The sequence below is a fragment of the Diadema antillarum genome, unplaced genomic scaffold (genome assembly GCF_040938485.1).
Source record: "Diadema antillarum isolate AM-2024a unplaced genomic scaffold, OU_Dant_1.0 seq00000862_RagTag, whole genome shotgun sequence".
NCBI classification, from domain to species: domain Eukaryota; kingdom Metazoa; phylum Echinodermata; class Echinoidea; order Diadematoida; family Diadematidae; genus Diadema; species Diadema antillarum.
This window is the reverse complement of record NW_027271732.1, coordinates 553329-581310: the sequence shown is the minus strand read 5'-3', so window position 1 is coordinate 581310 and position 27982 is coordinate 553329. Positions and strand designations below refer to the sequence as shown.

At 38.9% G+C, this 27982-nt stretch overlaps 1 protein-coding gene across 1 annotated transcript; it reads left to right on the top strand.

The window, feature by feature from the left end:
- The first annotated feature begins 127 nt into the window (after positions 1 to 127).
- On the top strand, positions 128 to 27483 carry LOC139740604 (E3 ubiquitin-protein ligase RNF113A-like). The gene is made up of 9 exons (XM_071651189.1): positions 128 to 224; positions 10295 to 10368; positions 11166 to 11264; positions 13022 to 13129; positions 18041 to 18150; positions 20991 to 21190; positions 21584 to 21680; positions 25481 to 25587; positions 26245 to 27483. The coding sequence occupies exons 1-9, from the start codon at positions 140 to 142 to the stop codon at positions 26337 to 26339; spliced, it is 975 nt and encodes a 324-aa protein (XP_071507290.1). The 5' UTR covers positions 128 to 139; the 3' UTR covers positions 26340 to 27483.
- The last annotated feature ends 499 nt before the right edge of the window (positions 27484 to 27982 follow it).

Here is a 27982-nt window from a genome sequence, read left to right as displayed (position 1 = left end):
TCCCGAATCAACCGTGTACCAGACACAGAACTCTTACAGCTGAGTCGAGCAGAGCCAAGTTGATTGCAACGCTCTTCCTACACACACACTACTGCAATTCCAAAGAGTATACGACACTGTACTGAGTTGGCTGTTCGTGATGGCAGACAGCGTCACTGTGTCTTTTAAAAAGCGAGGACGTTTCGCACATGCGAGGAAGAGAAAGACAAGTGACAGCGACGATGGTAAGTCAAGTGATCAGTAATTACAGGGTTTTCTCCCTTATAATTCTCGAAGCCATGCAATTACTTTATATTCTAAACTGAGTGACCTCTAACTTTAGACTAAAAAGAGGCAAGTGCTGAGTCCCATCTAGTGCAATTTGTGTAGGCCTAACGTTAGTATTCCGCGAACAGCGCAGCCGGCAGTTAACTCAGATCAGCGGGGGAAAATACGCGTAACGTTTATAGAACGTTTTAATAGTATCCACATGTTTTTGCTCCATATAACGGAAAGTTAGATTGACACGGATGAGTTCAGCACAATGCAACCGAAGGCCAACTGAAAAACAGCCCTGAGCTGAGGCTAGTAGACTCTAGATAGATCTAGTGATCGACTGATGATAGTGTTGTTGACTAAAATTAACTAGAATCTCTAGACTCTATTTACTAAGTAAATTACATTGTACGTAGACTAGACTCTATACAGTTATACACAGCCCGGCCGGCCCTGTCACGCTGTAACGTTACGGTTTTTGGGTTAGTGTTATTGTTTTTTTGTTTTTGTTTTTTTAACTGTATCGAAATATGATAAAGTTACACCTGTAACTGTACATGATGATGTAGCCCGACCAGATGCTGTAAGTACGCTCTGCGAATACAGCGTCTGACAGGCGAGGCATGCAGCTTCAAAGTGAGGAATCTCAACACAACTAAAAAACTTATGAAAATTTATACTTTTATTCTACAAAGAATCTTTAGATCTATGTCAGTTCGGGAAACCCACTCACAAGGGGGGCCCCTCCTTATAAGTAACCCGTCCCCCTTATAAGTAACCCCGTCCCCCTTATAAGTAACCCCCGGGGCACCCCTTATAAGGAGTCTCCACGCTTTTTTGCAATGCAACGCGAAAAAGAAAGGACTGCGGCAATTCGCTTGATTATTTCCATAAAGCTTCACAAGTTTCCTAGTTACTCACGAAATTTGAGCAAAATCGGTTCGAGGCATCATATCTAAAATCATGGATTTAAATGCGATGTCAAACGACCCATGCGAATGCTGAAATGCGAGCGATTACTGGCGTGAGTGTCACCAGGCGCGGCGGCGCGGCAATGCTTGAGTGCAGACGTGGCGACTGAGTACAGTTTTTGCTCAAATTTCGTGAGTAACTAGGAAACTTGTGAAGCTTTATGGACATAATCAAGCGAATTGCCGCAGTCCTTTCATTTTCGCGTTGCATTGCAAAAAAGCGTGGAGACTCCTTATAAGGGGTGCCCCGGGGGTTACTTATAAGGGGGACGGGGTTACTTATAAGGGGGACGGGTTACTTGTAAGGAGGGGCCCCCCTTGTGAGTGGGTTTCCCGAACTGATGTCACTCACGCTAAATGCATGCTTGTATTACAGAAGAATTTTTCACCACACCGGGTCCATAGAGAGCCCTTGCGATAAGTCCGTGGAACAAAAAAATGACAATTTCTGGTGCAATTCCTGACCGTCCGGGTGCCGTTTATCGTTGCAGAATTCAAAATGGCCCCTTCATGCTCCAAAGCGAGCGCAGCGTATGCGGTGAGAACGTACTGTATTACAGAACCTATATATCGTATTGCGTAGGGCCTACTGCCTAACGTCGTCTGCTGCGGAGAGATCTTATGTGTGCGTGCGCTGCTTGAGTGTGTAGCAGCACGGTCGATAGCATACAGCTCTATTGGGCATTCACATCACGTATACGTATTTGTATTCAAATTGGCCTGGCGTGAAAGACAATGTACCGTTTGGACATGCTGGATATAATCATCGATTTCGGTAAGTTTCATAACATAAATTTGAATACTGATAGCATAGATATAGAGTCTTATTCTTAAAGATTGTATTAGATGGGTTTGAGGTGACAAAAATGATCTTAAGTATCAAAATTGAAAGCGATTGGAATCCGATTACAGAGCTCTCTTTGCGGTTGGTAGTCCCGCCTGTACAGCCCTGTCGCGACGTACCTACGTACAGCGACTGGGCTGTGTATAGTTACTGTACATGTAGAGTGTAGGTCTGACGTTACACTTACACTTAATGTTACAGGTACCAGGTAGAACCTCAGCCAACAGGGCCCTGATTCCAAATAAAACTAACGATGCTAGTGTACTTTCGCACCTTCTCGTCAATTGATCTCCAAACATGCACAAAGTCACTCTAAATATCAAGCAGCCACGAATATTTGCATCTGTGCTGTGTGAGACCCAAGTTCAGTAGACTCTAGAAATGGAATTTTCGCTGTATTGATACTTTTACATTTCTCGGAATAAGTTGATCGCAGCTAGTTTGCTCTGTGACAACTGCGTTGTACAGGAGCAGATGGTGCAGTGCACAATATACAAAATATGTTCACGGCACAGCAGCAAGTGCTGCGATTGATCTGAATGTAACAATCTCACAGCGATCACAGCAAGTTCTTCTATGGTATCTTTAAAAAAGATAATCTGTTTTTCCACCTTTCCCTCAGCTTGTACCGAGTCTTGCAGTAGCAATTGATTAAGGTTTGGGGTTGTCGTTGATGTTGGGCTTGCGCCTGTGTGTGTGTGTGTGTGTTTGTGAAAAGTGTGGTTATAAGAAAGGGTGAAAGAATATAGAGAGAAAGCATAGGAAAAGGGGGGGGGGGGAAGGAAATAGATGAAAAGATACTAAAGAGGTAAACCTTGAAAAAAATGAAACAAAAGGTTTACACTACAGAATAGAAAGTACGCTTGAAATAAAAACAAAAAATAATGGAAGAAAAAAAAAGAGAAACTTGCATTATAAAGGAAAGCAAGGGAGAGATGAATGTTTGAAAAGAAAAGCAAGAAGCAAAAAAAAAAAAGATTGACAACAAAAAAGCACTAGGTATTTTCCTAGATAATAGAATGAGACATTCATGAATCAAAACTGGATGAAAACAACGATGAATACGAAGGAAAGAAAGAATTGTACTACTACAGGTTGTAAATGAAATAAAGAAAAGTATACATCAAAGGGAAACAAATGTAGAAGAGAAACTGTATTTGACCTGCTCCTAGTTAGTAATCCAAAGTTAATCACTGATGTATCAGTTGTACCCAACATGTCACTCCGATTGGTTGCCCACTTCTCACAATTGCTAACAGAAGCAAGCGAGAAGGACTTACCCACACAAAAACAGTGCATTTATCTTCAGGCATGAAACATGCAGTTTAATGGAAGAAAAAAAAAAAGAAGGGAAATGAACATCTGAAGCAAAGCAGTTTGGGAAAAGTTTGCTGACTTCATGCAATTTCATGCAAGTTGAAGATAAGCTTGACTTGTTCTTGATGAACGAGGCATGGCTTATGTTCAAAACTGGAATAGAGAAGGGAATGGCAGAATTTACATGAGCTGACATCTAAAGAAGGATGACATACCAGGGGGTACCATTGATCACTAACAAGATTGAAAGGATGATCAGAAGGAGAGATACATGTAGGTTGAACAAAAAAAAAAAAAAGAAGAAAAAAAGTCGGGATATGAATGGGCTCCTCCATTTTCAAGAAAATCAAGAAAATGCTGCAACAAGAGCTAAGGAGGGCATATTGGAGTCTCTTTTTTTGTACTGATGAAGACAACACAGAATTTGACAGTATGAAGAGATCTTGGAGTCATTAAGCACAACAGGACAGATAACAGAGGAATGACAGAATTGAAAACTGATAGTGCTACAGTCACTGACTTGATTGCAAAAGCTGAAGGTGCTGATTTGACAGTTCAAAGGTGCTTTCACCAAGGAAACACCCATACCTGATGATCTACTATCTGCAACCTGCGGGCTTTAAAAAAATGGGGGATATTGTGTTCACACCTAAGGGTATAGAGAAGTTGCTTTGTGACCTAACGATACAGTGCTCCTCGAACAGATGGTATACATTGTAACTCTACAAGTCATGAAACATTTGGCTAAACTCTAGCTCCCATTTTTTGTGGGTAAAAATTCCGCTTGTCATATGATTTGAGTGAAATATCAAATGACTGGCGCGAGGCAGGTGTTGAACCAGTCTTCAAGAAAGGAAATTGATCCACTTCAGTAAACTACCGTCCCATTTTCATGCCTCCGCCACGAAGTGGTGCCGGAGGCATTATGTTTTCGGGTTGTCCGTATGTCCGTCCGCATTTGTTACGTGATAACTTGGTTGAAGTATAAAGTGTGATGGGGCAATTACTTGATTAGATTTTGGGTGAAATCGGCCAAAGGTCAAGGTCAAATCATGAAATTGTATATGTTTACGCGATAACTCAAGACTGGATCAAGCAAATTTCACCAAACTTTGTCAAAGGATTATGTATGGTGGGACAATTACTTGATAAATTTTTGAGTGAAATCAGACAAAGGTCAAAGGTCAAAGATCAAGGTAAAATCCTAAAATTTATCTTTTTACGTGATAACTCAAAACTGGATGAAGCAGCTTTCAGCAAACTTGGTCCAAGGATGATGTATGATACGGCAATTAGTTGAGTAGATTTTGGTGACATTGGCAAGAGGTCAAAGGTCAAAAGGTCAAGGTCAAATGCTAAAAATGTTGCTATTTCCCCATACATGTATCCATGCAATGCCCAAAGGTATTTTCTTGAAACTTAGTGTAGACATGTAATACTGCATAAAGATTCTCCAGAGAGAGTTTCATGTCATAAGGTCAAAGGTCAAAAGGTCAAAGATTAGGTGAAAATGTTACAATTTCACTTTTCTCACAAATGGTTCAATGTATCTTCGTGGAACTTGGTACATACGCATGTACTGACTGGCCGGGATTATCTAGGGAATTTAGGGGTCATGAGTCAATAGTCAGGGGTCAAAGGTCAAGGTCAACTTGTCAAAATTTTACTATTCCCTCATACTAGTATATATGCAATGCTTGCATTATCATTTTTAAGACTTAATATATATGTATTACCTAATGGAGATTCTCTTCTAAATTTCCTGCCAGAAGGTCAAAGGTCAAAGGTTAAGGGTCAAGGCCAGGTTTGAATGAAAAAAAAATCTATTTCATACTGTAATTACACTCTTTCTTAATACCTTGAAAATTACTCAATGCATAAACTTATAAAAGGGTCAGTCAGAAGTCAAGAAAAAATCCTCAATTCCCCAAATACATGTACCTGCACTCTTTAATAGACAATTATAGCAAACGTAGTTCAAGGAAAGTGAACATTTAAAATATTTCTGACAAACCTGTCATTTCAGTATTTTGCCAGTTATGTGAAACTGTTATCTCACATTGTGAAGACATTACATCCATTGGGAGAATCATGCATTATGGCGGAGGCATCAGTCGCCATAGCGACATTTCTAGTTCTGACATGTATCAGCTGCAAACTAGTGGAACATGTCCTAGCCAGCAATATTATGAAGTATAGGGACAAAGATAACATTATCTTCCCCCTTCAATATGACTTTTCATAAGAATTATCATGTGAACAATGATTCATAAGCTGAGAATGAGAAGGGCGTTAAGTTGCCACTAAACATATACCGTGTGTCTAAAAAAAAAACTATACACGTTTGAAATGGCTGCCAAATAAGAAATACAGTCAAACCTGTCTATAGAGGCCACCCTAGTGAAACGGAAAAAGTGGCCGTTATAGACAGGTGGCCGCTGTAGACAGGTAATCTAACTTTGTGCGCATTGCGTACATGCACATGTATCATCGTTGTATCCTTACATGTATGTATGTATGTGTGTACGTATGCACACACCGTGTGTTTCATGCATTTAACCATGCCGGTGTACAGGTGTACTGAAATTGTTGCACAGTTTTAGTATGTGTTTTGTCGTGAAGAAAGCTTTACACTAGTGCGTTATTATGACTACATGAGGGATGAATGCAGCGGTGGTGATCACTAAACGTTGCCTGCACGGCTACAAAGCAGAAAAACACGCTGAATTATCGGCTCAGCTACAGCTCCATTGGATTTTTGGCCGCTTTAGACAGGTGAAAAACAAAATTTGTGGCCGCTGACCGCGTTAGACAGGTGGTCGCTATACACCGGGTCTTTAACATAGCTTTTCTCTCGGGGGGGGGGGGGGGGGGGGGAGATTTTCAGTGGCCGCTATAGACAGGTGGGGGAAAGGTTTATATGTATGGATAGCTTATGGACTCAACTTTCATATGACACCAAAAAGTCTAAAAATGATTCATGCTTGTATGAGCACTGCTCACTTTTGTAAAGGGTATCAAAATTAGGCTGCGCAGGAATTAGCCTTTAAATTTGCGACGGGTGAGTCCGTTGGAGCATACAAAACTGAAGTTGAAATGATAAATTTATGATCAATTGCGATCAGTTTGGGTTTGCTGAGTGAATTTTTTTGGTTTATTAAACCAAACTTTTATGCATGAGTAAACCGCAGTTGCATTTATTTTATTGTAGCATTGCAAATTGCCCTGGTAGACTCAGTGGTGTGTTCATATGAGTCAGGATATTGAAGGTGGAGGTACATGTTGCAATTTTCATGTTACACACTCTCATTTTTTTACAACTGTGACTCGAAGGAAAACCTTCGCCCCACATTGGAGTTATTTTCAGATTAGTAGAATAGCTCATTGATTTACTTAATAACCAGATGGGGATTATGTAAATTCATTATTCAAATACATTTTGTTGAAAAAAGAATGTCACAGCTACTGGCTACTTATTATTCAGGTTACTCATTGACCTGAAGAATAAATAGCTGACATCTTTGACATTCTTTTTTTTTTTTTTACAATCCATAATTGAATATTCAATGTTGACCTCTCGCAAAATTGGAAGGCTAATTTCTGCGCAGCCTAATTTTCATACCCTTTACAAAAGTGAGCGGTGCTCATCTAAGCATGAAATATTTTCAGACTTTTTGGTGTCATATGAAAGTTGAGTCCATAAGCTATCCATTATATAAATCTTTCTGCCAGAATTGTGTATTTTTTATTCGGTGGGCATTTCAAAAGTGTATAGTTTTTTTGAGACACACAGCAGTGTTCGAGGCAACTTAACGCCCTTCTCATTTTCAGCCGATGCATTATTAGGATTCACATAAACGGCATTTTACACAATTTGGACTTCTATGGTATCAGAGGGAAAAATCTTAAATGGATCCAAAGGTTTCTCCATGGAAGAAGTCAGAGGGTCCTTTTGGATGGCATTAAATCTTCACCAATAACAGTAGAATCTGGAGTGCCATAAGGGTTAGTTCTTGGACCTTGTCTTTTTCTGTTAAATACATTTGACTTGCCTAATGGCCTAGCATCTAAGGTACACCTATTTGCGGATGATGCAATTTCCTACAGGACCATCAACAACCAACACCATGCCCAAAATCTTCAACAAGGTCTCAACAGGATTGGAGGCTTGGCTAAAATATGGATTTAATGGTTTTGAACACAGACAAATGCAAGGTACTAATGATCTCCAGGAAAAGAAGAAAAGTTCAACATGTGTATCACATGAACAATACCCCTCTCAAATCTGTTTAATCCATAAAGTACATGGTTGTAGCCATTACTTCTGATCTAATGTGGACCCAACACATCAATAATACTGTCACCAAAGCCAATAATGTCCTTGCATTTCTAAGATGCGATCTTAGATGCATAATTCATAGATGCATAAAGTCCTCTTATCTTAAAGCCACTGCTTACAAAACGTTAGTTCAAAAAATTGTACATGTAAGAGTATGCCTCCTCTATTTGGGACCCAGCTTTCAAAAACCTCATCCACAAAGTGGAAAATAGTCTAGAGAAGAGCTGCGAGATTCACTCTGAATTACTACTGTAACACCTCAAGTGTCAACAAAATGCTGCAGGAACTGGATTGGACTACTCTACAACAACGCAAAGGAAATGGCAGGCTATCATGATAAACAAAATGCCCAATAATCTTGCTCATCTTTTGGCACAGGACTATGATATCAAACAGGTTACCCAGTTGACAAGAGCCACCAACCACATTCCCATCAGATACCATACTCAAGAACCAAATTGCGTCATCATTTGTTTTTTCCGAGAATAGTAAGGAGCTGGAATTCCCTGTCCTCGAAAATTGTCGCAGCGCCATCTGTGGGAGCCTTCTGTAAACTTACAAAATTTAACCAGAAGAAGAAGAAGAAGAGGAGGAGGAGGAGGCTCTAAGGCACTGATGACAGAGCCATGTTGAAAAATACCATTCGTAAAACTAATTATTTCTACCATGACAAACCTCTGTTCTGGCTTTAGTTGAACCTCATAGTTAAAGGCTACATGCAACTTTATAGACCTCCGCAAAAGTACAGAATAATCACCAAGGTGGTTGTGGTCACTATCACGGAAGAAAGCAAAGAAGAAGCCTCATGCAATCTAGGGTTTAAGGGGCCACTGCATGCACAGTCAATACTTATTTCCATAGTAAACTGTCCTTGATTAGACATGCTGCCATGTCAGTCTATGGGTTGGTATTTTTATGCCTCTACCACGAAGTGGTGCCGGAGGCATTATGTTTTCGGGTTGTCCGTCCGTCCATACGTACGTCCGAACGTCCGTACGTCTGTGCGTCCGTACATCCGTCCGCTTTCGTTTACGCAATAACTTGAGTAATATTGACTTGAATTCTACCAAACTTGGTTGAAGTATAGAGTATGATGGGGCAATTAGTGGATTAGATTTTGGGTGAAATCAGCCAAAGGTCAAAGGTCAAAGGTCAAGGTCAAATGATGAAATTGTATCCGTTTACGCGATAATTCAAGACTGGATCGAGCAAATTTCACCAAACTTTGTCGGAGGATGATGTATGATGGGACAATTACTTGATTAGTTTTTTAGTGAAATCGGATTGAGGTCAAAGGTCAAAGATCAAGGTCAAATCCTGAAATTTATCTGTTTATGTGATAACTCAAAACTGGATGAAGCAGCTTTCACCAAACTTGGTCAAAGGATGATGTATGATGGGGCAATTAGTTGAGTAGATTTTAGTGACATTGGCAAGAGGTCAAAGGTCAAAAGGTCAAGGTCAAATGCTAAAAATGTTGCTATTTCCCCAATATCTATGCAATGCCCTAAGGTATTTTCTTGAAACTTGGTGTAGACATGTACTACTGCATGTAGATTCTCCAGAGAGAGTTTCATGTCATAAGGTCTAAGGTCAAAAGGTCAAAGGTTAGGTGAAAATGTTGTAATATCACTTTTCTCACAAATGGTTCAATGTATCTTCATGGAACTTGGTACATACGCATGTACTGACTGACAGAGATTATCTCGGGAATTTAGGGGTCATAGGTCAATAGTCATGGGGTCAAGGTCAACTCCTCAAAATTTTACTATTTCCCTCATACACTAGTATATGAAATGCTTGCATTATTAGTTTTCAAACTTAATATATACATGCATTACCTAATGGAGATTCTCCAGGAAATTTCCAGCCAGAATGTCAAAGGTCAAAGGTTAAGGGTCAAAGGCCAGGTTTCAATGCCCCCCCCCCCCCCAAAAAAAAAAAAAATCTATTTTGTACTGTAATTACACTCTTTCTTCATACCTTGGAAATTACTCAATGCATAAACTTATAAAAGGGTTCGTCAGAATTCAAGTAAAAATTCTCAATTTCCCAAATATGTGTACCTGCACTCTTCGACAATTATAGCAAACCCAGTTCAAGAAAAGTGAACATTCATGTCATTTCTGACAAATCTGTCATATCAATATTTTGCCAGTTATGTGAAACTGTCATGGATCACACATTGTGAAGACATTGTACTATATGCCAATTGGGAGAATCATACATTATGGCGGAGGCATCAGTCGCCATAGCGACATTTCTAGTTTGTATATGATTCAGCTTCTTCATCATGCTATTTTGATCAAATTTTGGCCTTGAAAGTTCACCTTTAAGTGCTGAAATTTCACATTGTGCACTTTGTCAGGAAATGGAGTTCCATACCACATGGCCATGGCATTGGTTCATGCATAAGTACTGTACGTTGCCTCTGCACAACATCTGTTGAGGATTCAGACTGTGTTTGAATTAGTGAAGGAATTTATGGATGGAGCAAAACTTGTTGGAGTAGACTTAATTTTGCACAAATTTTCATTGTATGTTTAAATGTGAATTATACTTAATCAGGAAGTGGAGGAGAAGGAAGTGCTGTAGTGAGGAAGGAAAGGAGAGCAGATCTGACCAATCCTATGAAACAAAGAGTAAGTTTGTAATCTCGTAAGCATCCTTGATTTGTTTGGTTTCATTTTGCAATAAAGTTCATATTGAAATTTCAAGGCGTCAAATTATTAGGCTTGCAAAAAAAAAAGTGAGTTCTAAGATATTAATCATGGTGTGGGAAAATGTTTATGCAGAAGTGACATCATTGCAAAATGTCTAAATATGCAACTTAGACACAATGTACCATTATGTTTTTTTCAGAATGAAAGGAATATATTTATCAAGTAGACTTGGAAATTTTGTATGTTCAGGTCACATTGTAGTTGAGTCAAGTGAGCCTTTATGACACTGCAGTTATTTTGTGAGTTCATTCTCACCTTTTCAAAGAGATATTGCTAGCAGTCAGTGTACCTTACCTTACTGTACCTGCATGATTATCCGACTCTATGTTCTGAAGAGTATACCAGTACTGAAAGAGAAATGGGAATATATATTTTTTTCCTGATAGCTAAGTAACAAAATCATATAAATATTGTGGGATGCTTCATATGTGAAGGAAAAATAAAACCTCTTACACTCCAGGGTTGTTTGCCTGTAATAATGAACTCAGCAGCTACATGTATGTCTGTCACCCAGGGCTTATCATTGTTTTAAAGTGACTGATAATGAAACATGTACATGTAACCGCAGGAACTGACACAAGAAACAAGGTTTTCTTGACAAAATAGTACTGGTGTGACACTGAGTGACAGCGAATTATTCATTGTAGTTCATTCTTATTGCAATTCAGTGGAGTTTCTATGAAGTCTCATTCCTTAGAATCATTTTTATGTTGCAGACCAAGAAGTTGATGGGGAGACAAGATGTGACGTACAGTGATAGCAGTGATGAGGAATCAAAGAAGACATCTGTGAATTACAAGTCAAGCAGATCAGCTGTAAGTGAAAGAATGTAAAAGGCTGTTGCTACATAATTATAGCATAGGTTTCCAAGATGTTTTAATGCAAACCACCATTTAGATTTCAAGACTGTTTGAATGAGCAGTGTCTGACAGACTGAAATTCGCACATTATTTGAATTTGAATTATAATTTCCTGTACAGGTATGTAATAAAAAAAAGCAGTGAGTGCTCATGCGCTGGCAACCACAGCTTTGTTTCTCTATGTCCCCTCTGATAGGCTGGGCATCATGCAGAGCTGTTACGATAAACTCAGGAAACAACTGATGGCATATTAAGACCATATCTGCTGTTAAAAATTTATTTTTGTAATTAGTCACATGTACCATCAAATTTTTACATGTAAATTGCACCTTTTCTAAGATCTTGGAAATGCTAAAGGGAGGAAGGGGTACCTTATATCAGGGAGGTGTTAGAAAAGGAGAGACAACTCTTCGTAATTCATGCAAACACATATTTTGGTTCAAAGCGTTACAATGGGATGTCTAGCATTCCACTATACGCTTTGAAGTCATGCCCTGCACCGCTCTAGTTGCAAGGCGAAGTTCGAAGATGAAGAACGCATTTCACCTTTCGTTCAATTACAAGCTTTATTTCCATGTAAAATTTTAAATGAAATACCCGAATTGATGAAGAGTAGTTTAGGAAAGAATTCAATATTATAAACATGTGTTTCTAGTTTCTTCGTAATGCGCAAATTGAAATGAAATGAAAATTAGGCCCTCTTTAAAACCTAATATTTTTCTATAATCCGCACATTTCCGCATGTTAGTTTTCTATCCTTTAATCTGGGATATTTTGATCTTTCAAATAAAGTACTCCGCTAAAGCGTGCACCAGCGTGCTTTTAAACTATTTGCTGTTAAAATTGTAGTTTTACACTGCATTTTGATTCGCTGCTCCAATTCAAGGTACACAAATTCATTGTTGCCATCACATTGAAAGAGAGAGAGCGAAATGCAGTAGGGGCAAGTATTTCTAGATGTGAGAGTGCTAGTCCCAATTATTGATGCTCTCTTTTGTCAAAGCACCTGATTTCCACCTGTAGTTACGCGCATAACTTCTCGGCGGTGCCGCGCATGACTTCAAAGGAGAGCAGGAGTTGTCTCTCCTTTTCTAACACCTCCCTGCTTATACAAGCATGGCAGAATCACCACTTGTCCACGAATAAACGATTCTAAGCCAGCATAGTCTCAGTGCTGGTTCCTCCATGGAATTTGGGGATGGAGTGCCATGAATACTCAGGACACTCTAGCCCTTTTCCATGAAGCAGATTTTGGACAACTTCATGTAAAATTATTAAGCTGCCACAAGTAGACATTAAGAAAAAAATGTTTACTGGGGGAAATGTGCAAGTTTGCAGAAGACCAGTGGGTAGGAAGAAAATCTAAGAGCTGCCAGCCAAAGGCAGTAACATGAACTCTAAGACTCCCCACACCCCACTTGTCATTTGCTATGGTAAAACTGGAAATAAAGGAATAAGGAATCCAAAGATAGAATATCAAAAGGCAGCGTATTGTTGCCCTTCAACACCCCTTTAGACTGTCTTTCGTCACCTTCTAGGTTCAGCAGAGGTTAAAGGTTAGCTCTACACTCGACAGTGTTGGGGGAATTATGCAGCTACCAACAACATATACCAGGTACTGGACTTTGCATTACAACTCTAATCAGCAAATATGATGTCACTGCTGTTACATGCTCTTTGTGAGAATTTTTGTACATCTGTCCCATAAATAGAAACCAACAGGTCCTGATGATGCAGGTGCAACGGCAACCTTTAATATGGACACTGATCACAGTTTGGATGCCCAGGCACTGTTTGAGCACCAGAAGAAAATCAACGAGGTATGGCAAGATCATGCTTTGAATTTGTTTGTATTTCAAGTTGACATTGCTGTTTTTGCTGTCTTTGTGTGTGTGTGGACATTTGAGTAAGAGTTTGTGCAAGATCATGAAGTCATGTTAAGTTTTAATCTTTGTCATACATTGTAGGCCCACTCAATGTAATTGCAAAAGAGGCATGCAGTCACAGAGGTCATCATGCAAGACAGAGTTAGAGACAGATGTAGAGCAGCCAGTTAGAGACAAGCCCCAGCAAGAATGCACTTGGAGATCTGTTAGAATTTCATAACTTGTACCTATGAAGTGCTGCTTTTCTCTACAAACATTTAATGGCAAGAATTATGACCAATCAGCAAAAACTGTGTAAGAAGATGGGCATATAGCCATTCCAGTGGTTTGAAATGACTAACTGAATTTGTTAGTGCTGAATTATTACGATGAGGCATCATTAATTGAGTGAATGAGGAAAGAACTAAAAGTCCAGTGTTTTGCCTAATCTCTCTAGAGTCTTTAAACATCCATTGTACATGTATGGTTTCATTGCCATTCAGTCTAGCCAGTTTACTCAATTTATCCACCGTAATAATGACAAAAGCGATATTAACCCCAAACCAAAAGATAATAATAAAAAAATGGCTCTGTGAAAACATCTGTTCTATAGAAAAGAAATATAGCTCTTAATATACACTGCATGAGTTGACATGAGGGGGGGGGGGGAGGCAAGTCTCTGAATAAAATCTTAAGCTTCTGCCACGTGTGCTCTGTGGAGCAAGAATTTAGTATCAATATTGTATACTCACTTATAAGGCATTAAATAATCTGGCTCTAACATATATTCAATCAGTGATTAAAACTAGTTCATTTCATTGTAGTACTCATTTAATAGCCCCGTAAATGTACCATATCCCCAGACTGAATACAAGAAACATTCATCCAGCTACATCGGGATGTCATTATTTAATGAACTTCCAAATTCGGTGCAAACTAGTTCCTCACTTCAACTTTCTAAAAACAAATGCAAAGGTGTAATACGTAGTCTGTAATAAATTATGTTACATTTACTCTGCACCTTGCAATATGACTAACCCATACAAGGTATTCCTTTTCTGAGGTAGGGGTGGGGGGGGGGGGGGACTAAGGGGTAGGGGAGGGGGAAGAGGGACAGGGACTTCAGATGGGGTAAGGGAGTGAGTTGTAATGTTGGGGGTGGGGTGAAGTTGTATTACTGTTGGTTAATTTTTCTTTTTGTAGTTTATTCCTGTGTTGTTCATTTGTTATTTTCAACAATACTGTGAATTGTTATTCATGTACTATGTCATATTATATTTTACTTTGTATTCTATGTACCTACAGGGCGTGCTTGCAAAGCAGTTTATTAAACTGAATGCACCTACCCTGTCATTTTTTTTTTTTAAGAAGACATGAATAAAATAAATACAATAATGTAGTGACCTAGCCCAAACCCCTTTCCCTTTTGCAAAAATGGGGCACATTCTGTGGAATTGACTACAGTTGGCAAAGAGTCTGTAGACCAAACCAGTTATATTAGTTATCTGAAGCACTCAGACAAAACATGTTTTCAGTGGGAGTTTTTCATTTTCACCACAGAGTTCATATATTTGCAAGGAATCAAATCTGAAAATGATATGTTGGGGACCGTGCATCACAAAACCAACAAAAAGTCGCACACACTGATTTTGTGCAAGGACTGAAAATAGGTGAAATGGGTCAACCTAGCCAATCCTTAGTTTTTCATATTTTCTGAAAGAGCAAGTCTTCTTCGGCATTATGCTAGAGTTTGGGATCATAAAACGAACAGGAAATTGTGTTTTAGTAGTTTTTCTCGAACACTTTCTTGTAGAGTAGTGTGATTAGGCGTGTCTTATACAAACCCCCTTTTCATTTCTTCAAACCCTGTACACACTCTTCACTTTCAACTCTAATAACTTTAGAAAGGATGATACTACTGCTTTAAAAGTTGGCATTAATCATGAACAGAATGTGTTAGTAATGCATGCTCAATTGTGGTGGTTTGCATCCTGATTTTTGTCCCATTCATTGCACAGCTAGCACGGCTTGGTAAAGATTAAGTGCTTGAATAGACCCTATACTTCAGAGCCTCTTTTAATACACAGTTTACACTTTTCTGGCATGTGTGTTTTCTTTACAATATCTACATATAAGTAGGTTAGGAGAGTCCATTTGAATTGAGTTATACATCATTCTAAAGCTTAAGGTCTGCTCTTTCAGAATCTGATTTGAACTAAAAATCCATTTCTGGCGACTTTTTGTTGTTTTTGTGGTGTAGGGTCACATTTGAAATAAGTACACAAACTGACTGTTGTTACATGTGTGTATGCTGTAATGCACATCACACTTTTGATTACAAAAATAGGCGATTATTATGGTGTAATATTATAATGTACCATAGTGAAGTAAATTATCAAAGTTTTGATGCAAAGTTATCTTTACTATCTCTTCTACATAAGTGAAAGATAAATGAACAAATACACCATGCGCTGAGAGCCTGTGGTTGGAATTATGGATTCCAAGATGATCAGAATTTTCTGAGGGGCACAGCCCCAAAGAAGATACCGCAATATCTGTCACCAAGGAACTATGATATTACTCGAAATAGTGCATGGTATATTTGTTTTATATCCTCAATAACATCTGTAAAAGAATGCCAAAGGTTTTCACTTAAAATAAATGTACCTCTAGTTTTTTTTAGGTTTTTTTTTTGGTGTGTGTGACACACATTGCAGCAAGGATGATCATGCAGTATACCACATGCACAGTGGATGTGACAAAATACACAGTGGTCTTATGACACCAGTATCAATAGCACTTTATACATGCTATCAATGAATATACAATGAATATGACAACGCAGTATAGCTCACTTTTTATGCCTCCGCCACGAAGTGGTGCCGGAGGCATTATGTTTTCGGGTTGTCCGTCCGTCCGTCCTTCCGTCCGTCCTTCCGTCCGTCCTTCCGTCCATCCGTCCTTCCGTCCGTCCGTAATGAATTTTGTGGACAGGGTAACTATCAAAACCTTTTGAGGTATCCTAATAAAACTTGGCATGTATGTGTATTAAGGGCTTTTTACACTTGCGTTTCTTAACCCCGGACTTTCTCTGACCCAGGACTATCGTTAGTCCCATACCAATTTTTTCAGCTTTTTACACTCGCCAATTAGTCCCGTACTATCTCTTGTCCGGGGCTAAGGAGAAAACTGACCTTTTTACACTTGTATTTCTTAGCCCCGGACTTTCCAAACCACATGAATATTCATAATTACGCTGTGTACTGTAGACGTACACGCACGCACCGGCAGCACTTGATTACCTCGTTTCTGATTGGTCAGTGAGGGTCGGACTTCGTCTCCGTCGCTTAGCCCAGGATTATTTTTTCGTTCTGTTTACACTCACTTGCTTGGCACCGCAATTGCGGTGCTAGCACCGCAATTGCGGTGCTAACCCCTGCTATTTTGCAGGGCCAGATAGTACCGTACTATCGGTGGGGCTAGCCCACTTTGGCAAAAACGAGTGTAAACAGAAAGTGGGCTAAGGATAGTCCCGTACCAACGGTGGGGCTAAGGCCCCCCCTTAGCCCCACCGTTGGTCCGGGGCTAAGCAAAAATTTACAAGTGTAAAAAGCCCTTTAGGGGGGGAAGTTGTGCCTATCAACTTTTGGGTGCACATACTCAAGGTCAAAGGTCAAAAGGTCAAGGTCAAATGCTTAAAATTTCACTATTTCCCCCATATCTATGCAATGCCTGAAGATATTTTCTTGAAACTTAGTGTATACATGTATTACCCAATTAAGATTCTCTGGTAAAAGTTTTGGGTCATGAGGTCAAAAGGTCAAAGGTCAAAATGTCAAGTAAAATGTTAAAATTTCACTTTTTTCTCTCTATCTTGGAAATTGTTCAAGGTATCTTTATGGAACAAAGTATATATACATGTACTGACTGGCAGTGGTTATCTAGGGAATTTGGGGTTCATGGGGTCAAAGGTCAGGGGTCAAAGGTCAAGTGCAATACTTCAAAATTTTACTATTTTCCTTATATTTATGCAATGCCAGCAGGATTATTTTTTTTTTAAACTTGATGTATGCATGTATAACCCACTAGATATTCTCTGGGATTTTTTTTTTCTTTTGCCAAGAAGGTCAAAGGTCAAAAGGTCAAAGATCAAGTGAAAGTGCTGAACTTACTTCTTTCTCCATATCTCGGAAGTGGCTCAAGTTATCTTTAAACTTAGTACATATTTATGTATGTTCTGCCTGACAGTGATTCTCTTATGAATCAAAGGCCAGATGAAAATGATAACAATTTACTGTTCAATACAGAAATTGCACTTTTACTCCATACCTTGAAACTTACTCAAGTTTGTAAACTTATGAAAGGGTCAAAGTCGAAGTTAAAGTTCTTAAATCCCCAAATACATGCTCTCCTATTCATCCAATTAAACATAGGTCAAGGAAGGTGAACATTCGATACATTTGTGACAAACATGTCATTTTAATATTTTGCCAATTTTGTGAAAATGTAATCACACATTGTCCACATGTACTATAGACCTATTAGGAGAATCACGTATTATGGCGGAGGCATACCAGTCGCCATAGCGACATTTCTAGTTCAATTGACATTTCTTTTTACTTTTTGTTTGTTTGTTTGTTTTTAGCAACATAGCAATGTTTTGTTTGGTCGTATGGCACTAAGTAGGCCAATCAGCACAGAGGATTTCATGGATGAAGGAAACAAAAAAAAATGTGTATCACAGCTGTATTGGAAATAATGAAAATATGACATTTTAAATCTTCTGTGCTTAAATCTCTCCAGAATTATGTACATACCATATGATGATATATTGATTATGCTTTATCTGAATCCCGTGATGTACAGGAGCTGAAAGATCAAGAGGATGATAAAAAGTACAGGGGAATGAACAACTACCACACGTACATTGAGAAAAAGGACACAGCACAAGGCAATGCAGCCAGTGGACATGTCAGGTTAGTCCACTCAGTTATCATCATGTAAATCATATCAAGGGTATCAAAGGTGACTTTACATGTTAGAGGAAGTTATTTTGATAAATCATCATTTGAAATCAGCAGATCTTTGAAACTGAGCAAATTACGACAAGGTGTAGAACGTTGTAACAGTTTGAGAGTAGAGGGGTTAAACATATAATCTTTGGAATTTGCCTTGAAGTCTCTATCTTATGATATCTATCATTTGCTTTGAGCTCAAGATGACCAAAATATTTCCTAATAGTTGCAGTGAACAAGCACTAGAAGCAGTAGAAGTAAATCCAAAGCATTGGAATTATTTTGCACTTGCAGCATCAAATATGGTTTTATCTGATCTGCCGATGCAAGTTAGTGGCTATCCTATGGCTGTATAAGTAGCGCAGCATCAGGAACAGCTTCAGAGCTTAGTTGTGTATGGGATGTTTAGAGTATCATAGGCTGCATCTGATATTATACAAATGATGCACAGGATAGAGTGTGTTAGTTTGCGCCTCGTGCATGTCGCACCATTGTCAATACTCTCGAGCGCGCCGCACCTTCACTAACGCCACGAAATAATCCTGTGCATCATTTGTTTTATAAAATGGGTCGAAAACTAACAGCATTATTCACGTACCTTTGTGGGTCAATACCAGTCAGCTACATGTAGCACTCGCTCAAAAGTCAAGATGTCCGAAGATGTTCGTCCCAAACATTTACGCACGTCGCACTCGGAAATCCCGCACATAAGTACTGTACGTACGTATAAGAGTATACGTACGCCACGTGTTATGCACAAGAAAGGCCGCCGGCTGTTGTGGCAGCCCGAACTAGAAGTTGTTTACAGGATTGACAGCGCGTATAGTAGCGAGTGACGCACTTGTAACAACTGATTGAGTGCGCACTGCTAGTGTAAACATTGTGACGTACGTCAGGCCGTGCATTTACTAAGAAATTAATGCACGCACACGTGACTCATTTCAGCGCTTCCAATTGGCTACATTCTTGAACCCATTTTATAATAGACCCTGAAATCCACTGTCTTTTGTCTGAACAGATTCTCACAAGCTGTGTACATGTAGCAATGTTTTTATGCATCAACATATTCATATTTGTTATCAATTCAATTCAATTCAGTTTGATTGTATTGTCCATTTGTGGAAATATGTTTTGTTTGCATGCACATATTCCATCAGTACATACACAGAATGCATTTAAACACAGAGCACTTGTATAACATAGATACATAAACACGATAGACATACAAGATATATACAACAATACAGTATCAATATCAATGCCAGACATGCATAGCATTGAAGGAAGTATTAAATCTGTACGTATGCGTCAACATCGTGTTTGTGTGATGTGCGTGTATACAGGTGTGTAATGTGTGTCAAATTGATATTAAGCCTATTAGAATTTTAAATGATATGAGTTAGTGTATTTTTATGTCTAAATGAGTGGTACCTATACTTTGTTAAAGGTACTTTTTACCATTGGGAGCAGTGATTTAAAAAATGTTCGAGATATCACATTTGATGCATATGTGTAGGTCAGTTGTATCACAAAACATCCTACATATAAACATTTTGCAATAGAGTATAAAATAGTAGAAGATATCGCTATTTCTCTCAATAAACCATAACTGTAGACGGTCAAGTCTAGAAACATTTTATTATATTGAATGGGTTAGTCAAATACCGGTTAGTGATTGGCTAAACAGAGTCACGTGATGGAGGTACATTCATTATGTTCTCCCATGGGCGAACATTCTTGGTAATGTTCTCCCATGGGAAAATATTTCCACGTAACAAATGACAGAAGGCAGGCCGAGGACCGCGCACGCACAGTGAATTTGGCTCTGCGCGAGCGAGCTATGTAGTGCGTAGTGCTAGCTGCACATGCATGCTATGCTGGTACATGGTGGCCGTGGCTGCAAAGTTTGTACACTGAATCTCTACGATCTTTGGTGGTTGACGTTGACGTATTTGACTAACCCATATAATATGACAGATGATGACTTTTGTTGTCGGGAACATGTACCAAACGTTCCACCCTCAGGGTTTGAAATGCTATTGAGGGAGGCTATAAGTCCCTCGACTTCGTCTTGGGACTTATATCCTCCCTCAATAGCATTTCAAACCCTTCGGGTGGAACATTCGGTATGTTCCTCCACCCCCCACCCCCCCCCCCCCCCCCACCCCCCCACCCCCGCCAGTCATCATCTATATAATAACTACTGTTCACATTTTGTATACACATATTTAACAATACTTAACATTGATTATACAGATTCAATTTTTACATTGGTTTTTTTTTTTCAATCCCTGATCCTCATTTTGGAATTATTTTGAAGCACTAAAACTGCATTTTTGTTTCATCTGCAAATGGTAAACACTGCCTTTAAAAGGATACCTACTTCATAAAGTTTATCAATGTATTGAGACATCAAAACTGTCTAGAGGGAGGTATGCCTAATCCTTGACCTGCCATCTTGCAAATGAAAATAAAACACCACCCAGAAGCTGGTGATACCTTTGTATGTATAGCTCAGTAGATGGTAATTAGCAGAGAGACATTCATGAATTTCCATACATAGTTGGGAAATAGTAGATTACATGTTTACAAAAACTTTGCTCTTTCTGTGAAATATGTCCACATTTGTCTTGTTGGTACTTTCGTGGATAGTATGTACTGGTATGCATGCTTGCATGCACATGCAAATTTTACACAATCTGGTATTGTCAAACTGTATCACTTTAATGGACCACATATAAAATGTTGTTACATTAAATTTGCATGTGAAGATGAAAATTGTGACCTTTGATCTTTTGCAGGAAAGGGCCAATAAGGGCACCCACAAACTTACGAGTCACAACTCGCTGGGACTATGCCCCTGATATCTGCAAAGACTACAAGGAGACAGGCTTCTGTGGCTTCGGTGACAGTTGCAAGTTCATGCATGACCGCTCTGACTACAAGTTTGGCTGGCAGCTTGAGAAAGAGTGGGATGAGGGAAAATATCAGCAGCAGCAAGGTGAGGCTTGACCATAATATTTGCAGTAGAATCTTAATTATGTCGGTCTCGGGGCTCCTAAAAGTGACCTACCCTTCTTCACCTCATAAGCAAGGAGCAATGTCAGATATGAGAAACAGGGGATAAAACAAAAAAACAAAACAATGTGCTGGCAGTTGGGTTGTTATCAATGGGGGTGCAATGGAAAGAAACATTTTATACTCCCTTCCTTTTTCCTTTATTTCATCATGATGAACAGTCAGTAAGATTTTATTTGCCTACCATGTCTCTAATTGAGCAGTAAATAGAGAATTATATGAGACACCACAAACTTGCCAGTGTGATTTGATTGGGCAACAGAGTATTGAAAGATGTTGTTATAGAAGGAAATATTGTTTGCCTTGTCTTCATCAGATCCCACCATGTATGAGATTGACAGTGATGATGAGGATGATCTCCCATTCAAGTGCTTCATATGTCGTCAATCTTTCACCAACCCTGTTGTCACCAAGTACGTAAACCATGTGTTTTAGTAAGACTTCACTTTGGTAAAGATGTATTATGGTACTTGTACTAGGTGTTACAAAAACATTTCCCACTTTTGATCCTTTATAGTTCAAAAACTATATATCAGATAACACTAACATTAATATGAGCAATAGCTGAATAGTGTACAATTTTGTTGTAGGTAATTTGAAAATGAAAACATGATTCATTTACGCTAAATTCAACATTAATTTTTCAGATAGGTTTCAGATTTTGCTCTGTTTTCAACCCTCTGTACAAAACTTTAACTTTGCACAGGGGTTATTGGTGTGTATAGGAGTGTGTTGTTGATACCCAGACAATGGCCCTGGACAATAGCCAGGATTGGTATACAAATAATGAATGTTTATGAGTGCAATGGACAGAAGATTTCATCAGGTGAAAGATGAAATAGTCCATTCAACAAGGCGCAGCCGAGTTGAATGGATCAAACATTTCATATTCCACCGAATGAAATATTCTGTCCATTGCACGAATGAAAAACATTTATTATTTGTTTTATATAACGCCCTAAAAAAAGATCCTTGTCATTTTAATATTTTATTAATTTAGAAACAAGACAGAATCTGAGATCGCGAGATAGTGCTCAATGAGCGCTTTTATATACGCTAGCACGCTGTCGCATACACACACACTGCAAACGCAAGCGTTTAACACGCGGTGTGTCCCAGGCTCTCAGCGAGCGTGCAATGGAGCAAATCGTATGGATCCAAAATTGCACGGTAAATGGAGCCACAATTGTACGGATGATGACATCATAGTTAAATGGGCGGAATGATCAATGTCAAACAACCAATCAAATGACAAGGATCTCTTCAGGTGTTATACAAAATGCTCTATTACATATTCATGAGGAATTCCACTATCACAGCTAGTCTTTATTCATTCTGAAATGTGATGTATGCAAGCACATGGAAACATGTGCTTACTTTGTTCATGTGCATGCATTTCACCCTGTGTCATGAATTCAGACTAGCAGTGCCCAGGGCAATCCATCATGAATAATCAATAAAGCATTCATGTGCCTTGGAGCAGAGCTCTGAACAGGTGGTATCCATGTCCATTGCTCAGGGTCATTGTAAGTACACACTCACATACACATCATTAGTTCCTGTGGTAAGTTCAGGTTTTGTACAGAGGGTTAAAATTTGATCAAAATCTGGAACCTAACATGGAAATAAATCATGGATTTCATGAAACTAATATAGGCTTTCATATTCAAATCACCTCCAACTAAATTGTACACTATTCAGCTATTACTCATGACAATGACAGTTTTATCTGATATATAGTTTTTTAACTATTAAGAATCAAAATTTGGAAATGTTTTTTGTAACACCTAGTACATTGTGTCTGAAAAAAGAAGTCCCCCCCCAAAAAAAAAAAAAAAAAAATGAAGAAGATGCAAATAGCTTTGGTCATGCTGTTGATCTTATCCGTACATGTACTAGGTGTTTCAAAAATCATTTCCCACTTTTGATCATTAATAGTTCAAAAACTATTCATCCGATAAAACTGTCATTGATATGAGTAATAGCCGAATAGTGTACAATTTTGTTGGAGGTAATTTGAATGTGAAAGCATAAATCAGTTTCATTAAATCTAAGATTGATTTTGAACTACAAGACTTCAGATTTTGGTCAAATTTTAACCCTCTGTACAAAAATTGAACTTTGCACAGGAACCAATGATGTGTATGTGAGTGTGTGCTGACAATGGCCCTGAACAATGGCATGCCTGAACCACCTGTTGACCTAGGCATCAGTCTGGCACTCCCTGGCACATGAATGCTTAATCAATAATTCATGTGGATTGCCCTGGGCACTACTATTCTGAATTCATGCACGGTAAAGGGTAAAATGCATGCGCTTGGAAAAAGTAAGCACATGTTTCCATGTGCTTGCAAACACCACATTTCATTCTAGCTGGCAATCATTTTCAAATTTTGCTTCACATATCACTAAATTTGGGATATAAATAAGCATAAATGATCTAAAGTTCTTCATTTTAATACAACTGTCTACTAATAGTCTGACAAATTTGTCACTTTTTCGATAAAAAGAGATCATTTTTGGTAAAGAGTTCAGCAGCATTTTTCATTGGGCCGATTTGTTTCACAGTAGATTTATCTAAGGCTCCATGTACACAAGTGTATACTCTAATTGATTTTCTTTGCTTCCTGTCACCATGTTTACGACAGAACAGAAGGTATTCATTGTAATTTCGTTTTTCAGAAGTAGGGAGAGCACTGTCGCAACTCATTGACAGTATTGGCAGGCGTTTGACTTTACACAGATACTGCCAGAGGCTGAATAAAGACTAGTTGTGATAGTGGAATTTCTCATGAATAAATAATTAAGCATTCAAACCCTGGCCATTGTTCAGGACCATTGTCAGGGTGTTAACCACACACTCCCATACACACCCATTGCCCCCTGTGAAAGTTTTGTACAGAGGGTTGAAAGTAGAGCAAAATCTGGAACCTAACTGTGAAATTAATCATGGATTTCATGAAACTGGTTTATGCTTTCATATTTAAACCACCTCCAACAAAATTGTACACTATTCAGCTATCACTCATATCAATGACAGTGTTATCTGATATATAGTTTTTGAACTATTAAGAATCAAAAGTGGGAAATGTTTTTTGAAACACCTAGTACATGTGCATCTACTTTCTCATAAATAAATGAAGAGATGTAGTTTAAAGGCCCGGTCACACTGCCCAAAAGTCGCATAAACGCATGAATCACGCAAGAAATTTGGTTGTGCGTGCCTGTCCGTCGAGAATCTTTGCTGATTTACGCGATGAAAATCACCGACGAATTGCGCGAGAACTATGGAAAGATCACACAAAAATCACTAACAAACCACACACTTTCAGCGCATAGGCACGCAAAGGCCCCAAATAGGGCGAATTCGTGGTTGTGCGCTTTGACTGAGGTCCATGGAAAACCACGCATAATCTGCGCATTATCACTAATGAACTGCGTATGAATCGCGCATGATTCGCGCATGAACGCGATAGCGGCAACATTTTCGCGAATGATCACTGATATTCCACGCATTATTCGCGCATTGTTCGCGTAAGAACTACACAAACTACGCAAAAATTACGTAAAACAGCGCAATACTGCGTAAACTTTTATGCGAAGCCGAGTTTTGAGCTGCTCAAAACCTGGAATCGCGTAAAGCACCGATCCAGCGCACATCAGCGGACAACTACGAAGGTTCCACATCAGGGAAACTCATGAAATGCGCAAATCGCGCATGTATCGCGTAAGGCTCGGATTTCTTTCGTAATTCATGCGTTTACGAGACTTTTGGGCAGTGTGACCGGGCCTTAAGCTTGTATGAAGGAATACGGTAGAAATAGTGCCTTTGAAATTACTCAAACTTGCTGCGTAAATCACAATAGATGTCTTTTTAGTGGTTTATTCTGTAATGTAGTCAACATCGATCACATTTGACTGTTGGTTAAATGTCATGTGAAAAGCAAAACTGATGATCAATAACTTCTCACTATCTTTCAAGTAAATGTATTTTTTTCCCCTTTACAATAAGTATGTTACAGTAGTATCTTCAGAAGTTGAATCACTTTTAAACAGTAAATCACTATTTTCCAAGCTGTCTTTCCGTTTCGTTCAGATATGAACATTTACCACATTATGCATGTAAATGAGTGACTTAGCAAAGTGGGGAGAAAAAGAGGTTATGATACATTTATGGTTGATACCATGATTTTTGTTTCCTTTTTGTGAAAAGGTGCAAACACTATTTCTGTGAAAAGTGTGCCCTGAAACACTACAAGAAGAGCAGGAGGTGCTTTGTGTGTGGAGAGCAAACCAATGGTCTCTTCAATGTTGCCAGGGGTAAGTAGTAAAAATATGTGTTCTCAGAAAAAAAAAAATTGTGACTTTGGTGTAGAGGCATTTGTGTGGTCATATTTAATGTAGTAACTACAAAAATCTTGCAGTGGACCTCACTTGCTTATTATTCAGGTTATTCTTTCAATACTTTGTTTGTAAGTGTCCCAAAATATTTGCAAACACTTATTTTGGGACCAAATTAAGTAGGGGCTAAAAATTTTCAGCCTGCAAGTGTTGCATTTGTATTCAGTAGAGTGGTTCTTTACTGTGTCTTCTAAAGGCATAATTCAGACCTTTCCTCTAGAAAAATTGTCAAAATCCTTTTTCTCATAAATCTTGTTACACAGTGTTTGCCAGTATATTACACTACTTAAAGGCACCAGGCTGACACTTTCCACTTGTCATGGAACGTGTATGGCAGTGATCTGATTAGTTGTTGATATTCATTTTAAAATTGAGAGACAATATGCAAGAAGATGCTTGGGCAGAGAATTCTACAACTGTAGAATTATCTTCCCATGTGTATTGGGACTTATTGAATGTTAACTGCACATGATTGCCATTGAACCAGTCTCACAAGTAACAGAGTAGTGCCATCATTAGTAGTTATACATTGTACTTCAGTTTGAGTTCTCATTTATGTTTTTACAATCTCCCCAGATCTCATTGCTAAACTGGAGAAGTACAAAGGAAAACCAGAAGAGAGTGATAGTGAGCCATTTGGAGGCCAGGATGTTTCCAGTGATGAAGGCTGAGAGTTCTGTAACTTGCTAGCATGGCACCATGAGTTTACAGATGGCTGTGGAGAGGACCAGTATGAGCACACTGCAAACCAATCAACCAGACCTATTCATAGGTATTGTGCTTGTCTGCATCAGGAAAATTTGGCCTGCATTCCTGATATGTGGGTCAATCAGCCAGTATGCATGCTCAGGAAAGCTTTGTACTCTAGCTACAACTTGTAGATGAGATCATGATGACACACTACTGGTATGCAACTGTGCCTTGACAGCAGGCAGAGGTTAGAGAGGTTGGACCTGCAAGGTTGAATAATGATCAGATCTGCACTGCCATGGCAACAATGGCAACAATAATGAAGAATACCTTGAGTGTTTCTGAAAACAGTCAGCCTCGCTTATGCTACGTTTACACCATGTTCCCAGCGGCTACAGCAGCCCCGTTTGCCCGAAATGTAGCCTGCCATGGGTAGATGAGATATTTTCATGTTTTTTCGCACGATCCCCTCTGTACTCAAGTCTTGTTTGTTCCAGTCCTGTCTCCAGTGAACATGTAGCTATCAGAGGCCGTTTTCACAGCATCTGGTCAGACTAGACTATACAATATTTTCCATCGTGTCCCAGTACAAATCACCTCCAAGTTTTGTTATGGCCTTTTACGTGCTGTCATGTTTTGTTGTGTTCACCCCATTTTATTATGGCCAACCAGGTTTCTCATTAGCACCGGGACTGCTGTGGCAAATTTTTTGACAGTTAAAAAATGTGACACAGCATCAACGGCAATCGGGGCCTGTCACATTTGCTCATCCTGTCTCATGTTCATCCCGTTTTGTCCATTGTGGCCCAAAACGTGATTGCCGTGGTCGCTGGGAACATGCTGGGAACATGGTGTAAATGTGATAAATGTAATAAGGACTGAAAAAAAAATGGTTAGACCCTTTATGGGAAGTTTGTGGTTCACGTACAGCGAGTTTTCTTTGACTTACCAGGTATTCAACATTGCACTTATTAGTCAATGTTCAAAGTGAATGAAGAATGTGAGGATTTATTATTTTTTCCTCATATGATTTTATGTTCAAATTTTGCTTCTTGCCATGCTTGAAAGTGATAGAAAATGTGTTGTTTGCCTTGACCTACAAAACCATTATAGTAGAGTATAGTACAGCCATATGAGTGTGCACCACATTCCAACCTGTTATAACATGAAGTTATGCAACTACACATTTGCACTGCTCATGCTGGCAGTCTGCCTTTTTCTAAGGGGCAGGGTTAACAGATCATGGTGTATAATCATGCTAATTGGAATCAATTTACTTTCTCAGTGAATATTTACTCCATAAAATAGTCTAGATCTGAATGCCTTTGTATGAATGCAGTTAAATTCTATCTATGCCTTATTATGTTTCATGCAATACAATGATTTCAAAATCAGGACTTTTATTTTGCCCTAAGATAAGTGATATTCAGCTAATTCGACGTATGGCAGGTTGACTGTGTGTTTTGACATTAGATTATCAATCTCAATTAAGAGGAAAGACCTAAACTACGTCTGACAAAGGATGACAACGGTGCATTACTGTTGCATGAAAACACATTGCCAAAGACGCTTAATTTTCCCTGTCTGGCTCTCATTGTTTTTTCTTGTTGTCGTTTTGTATGCT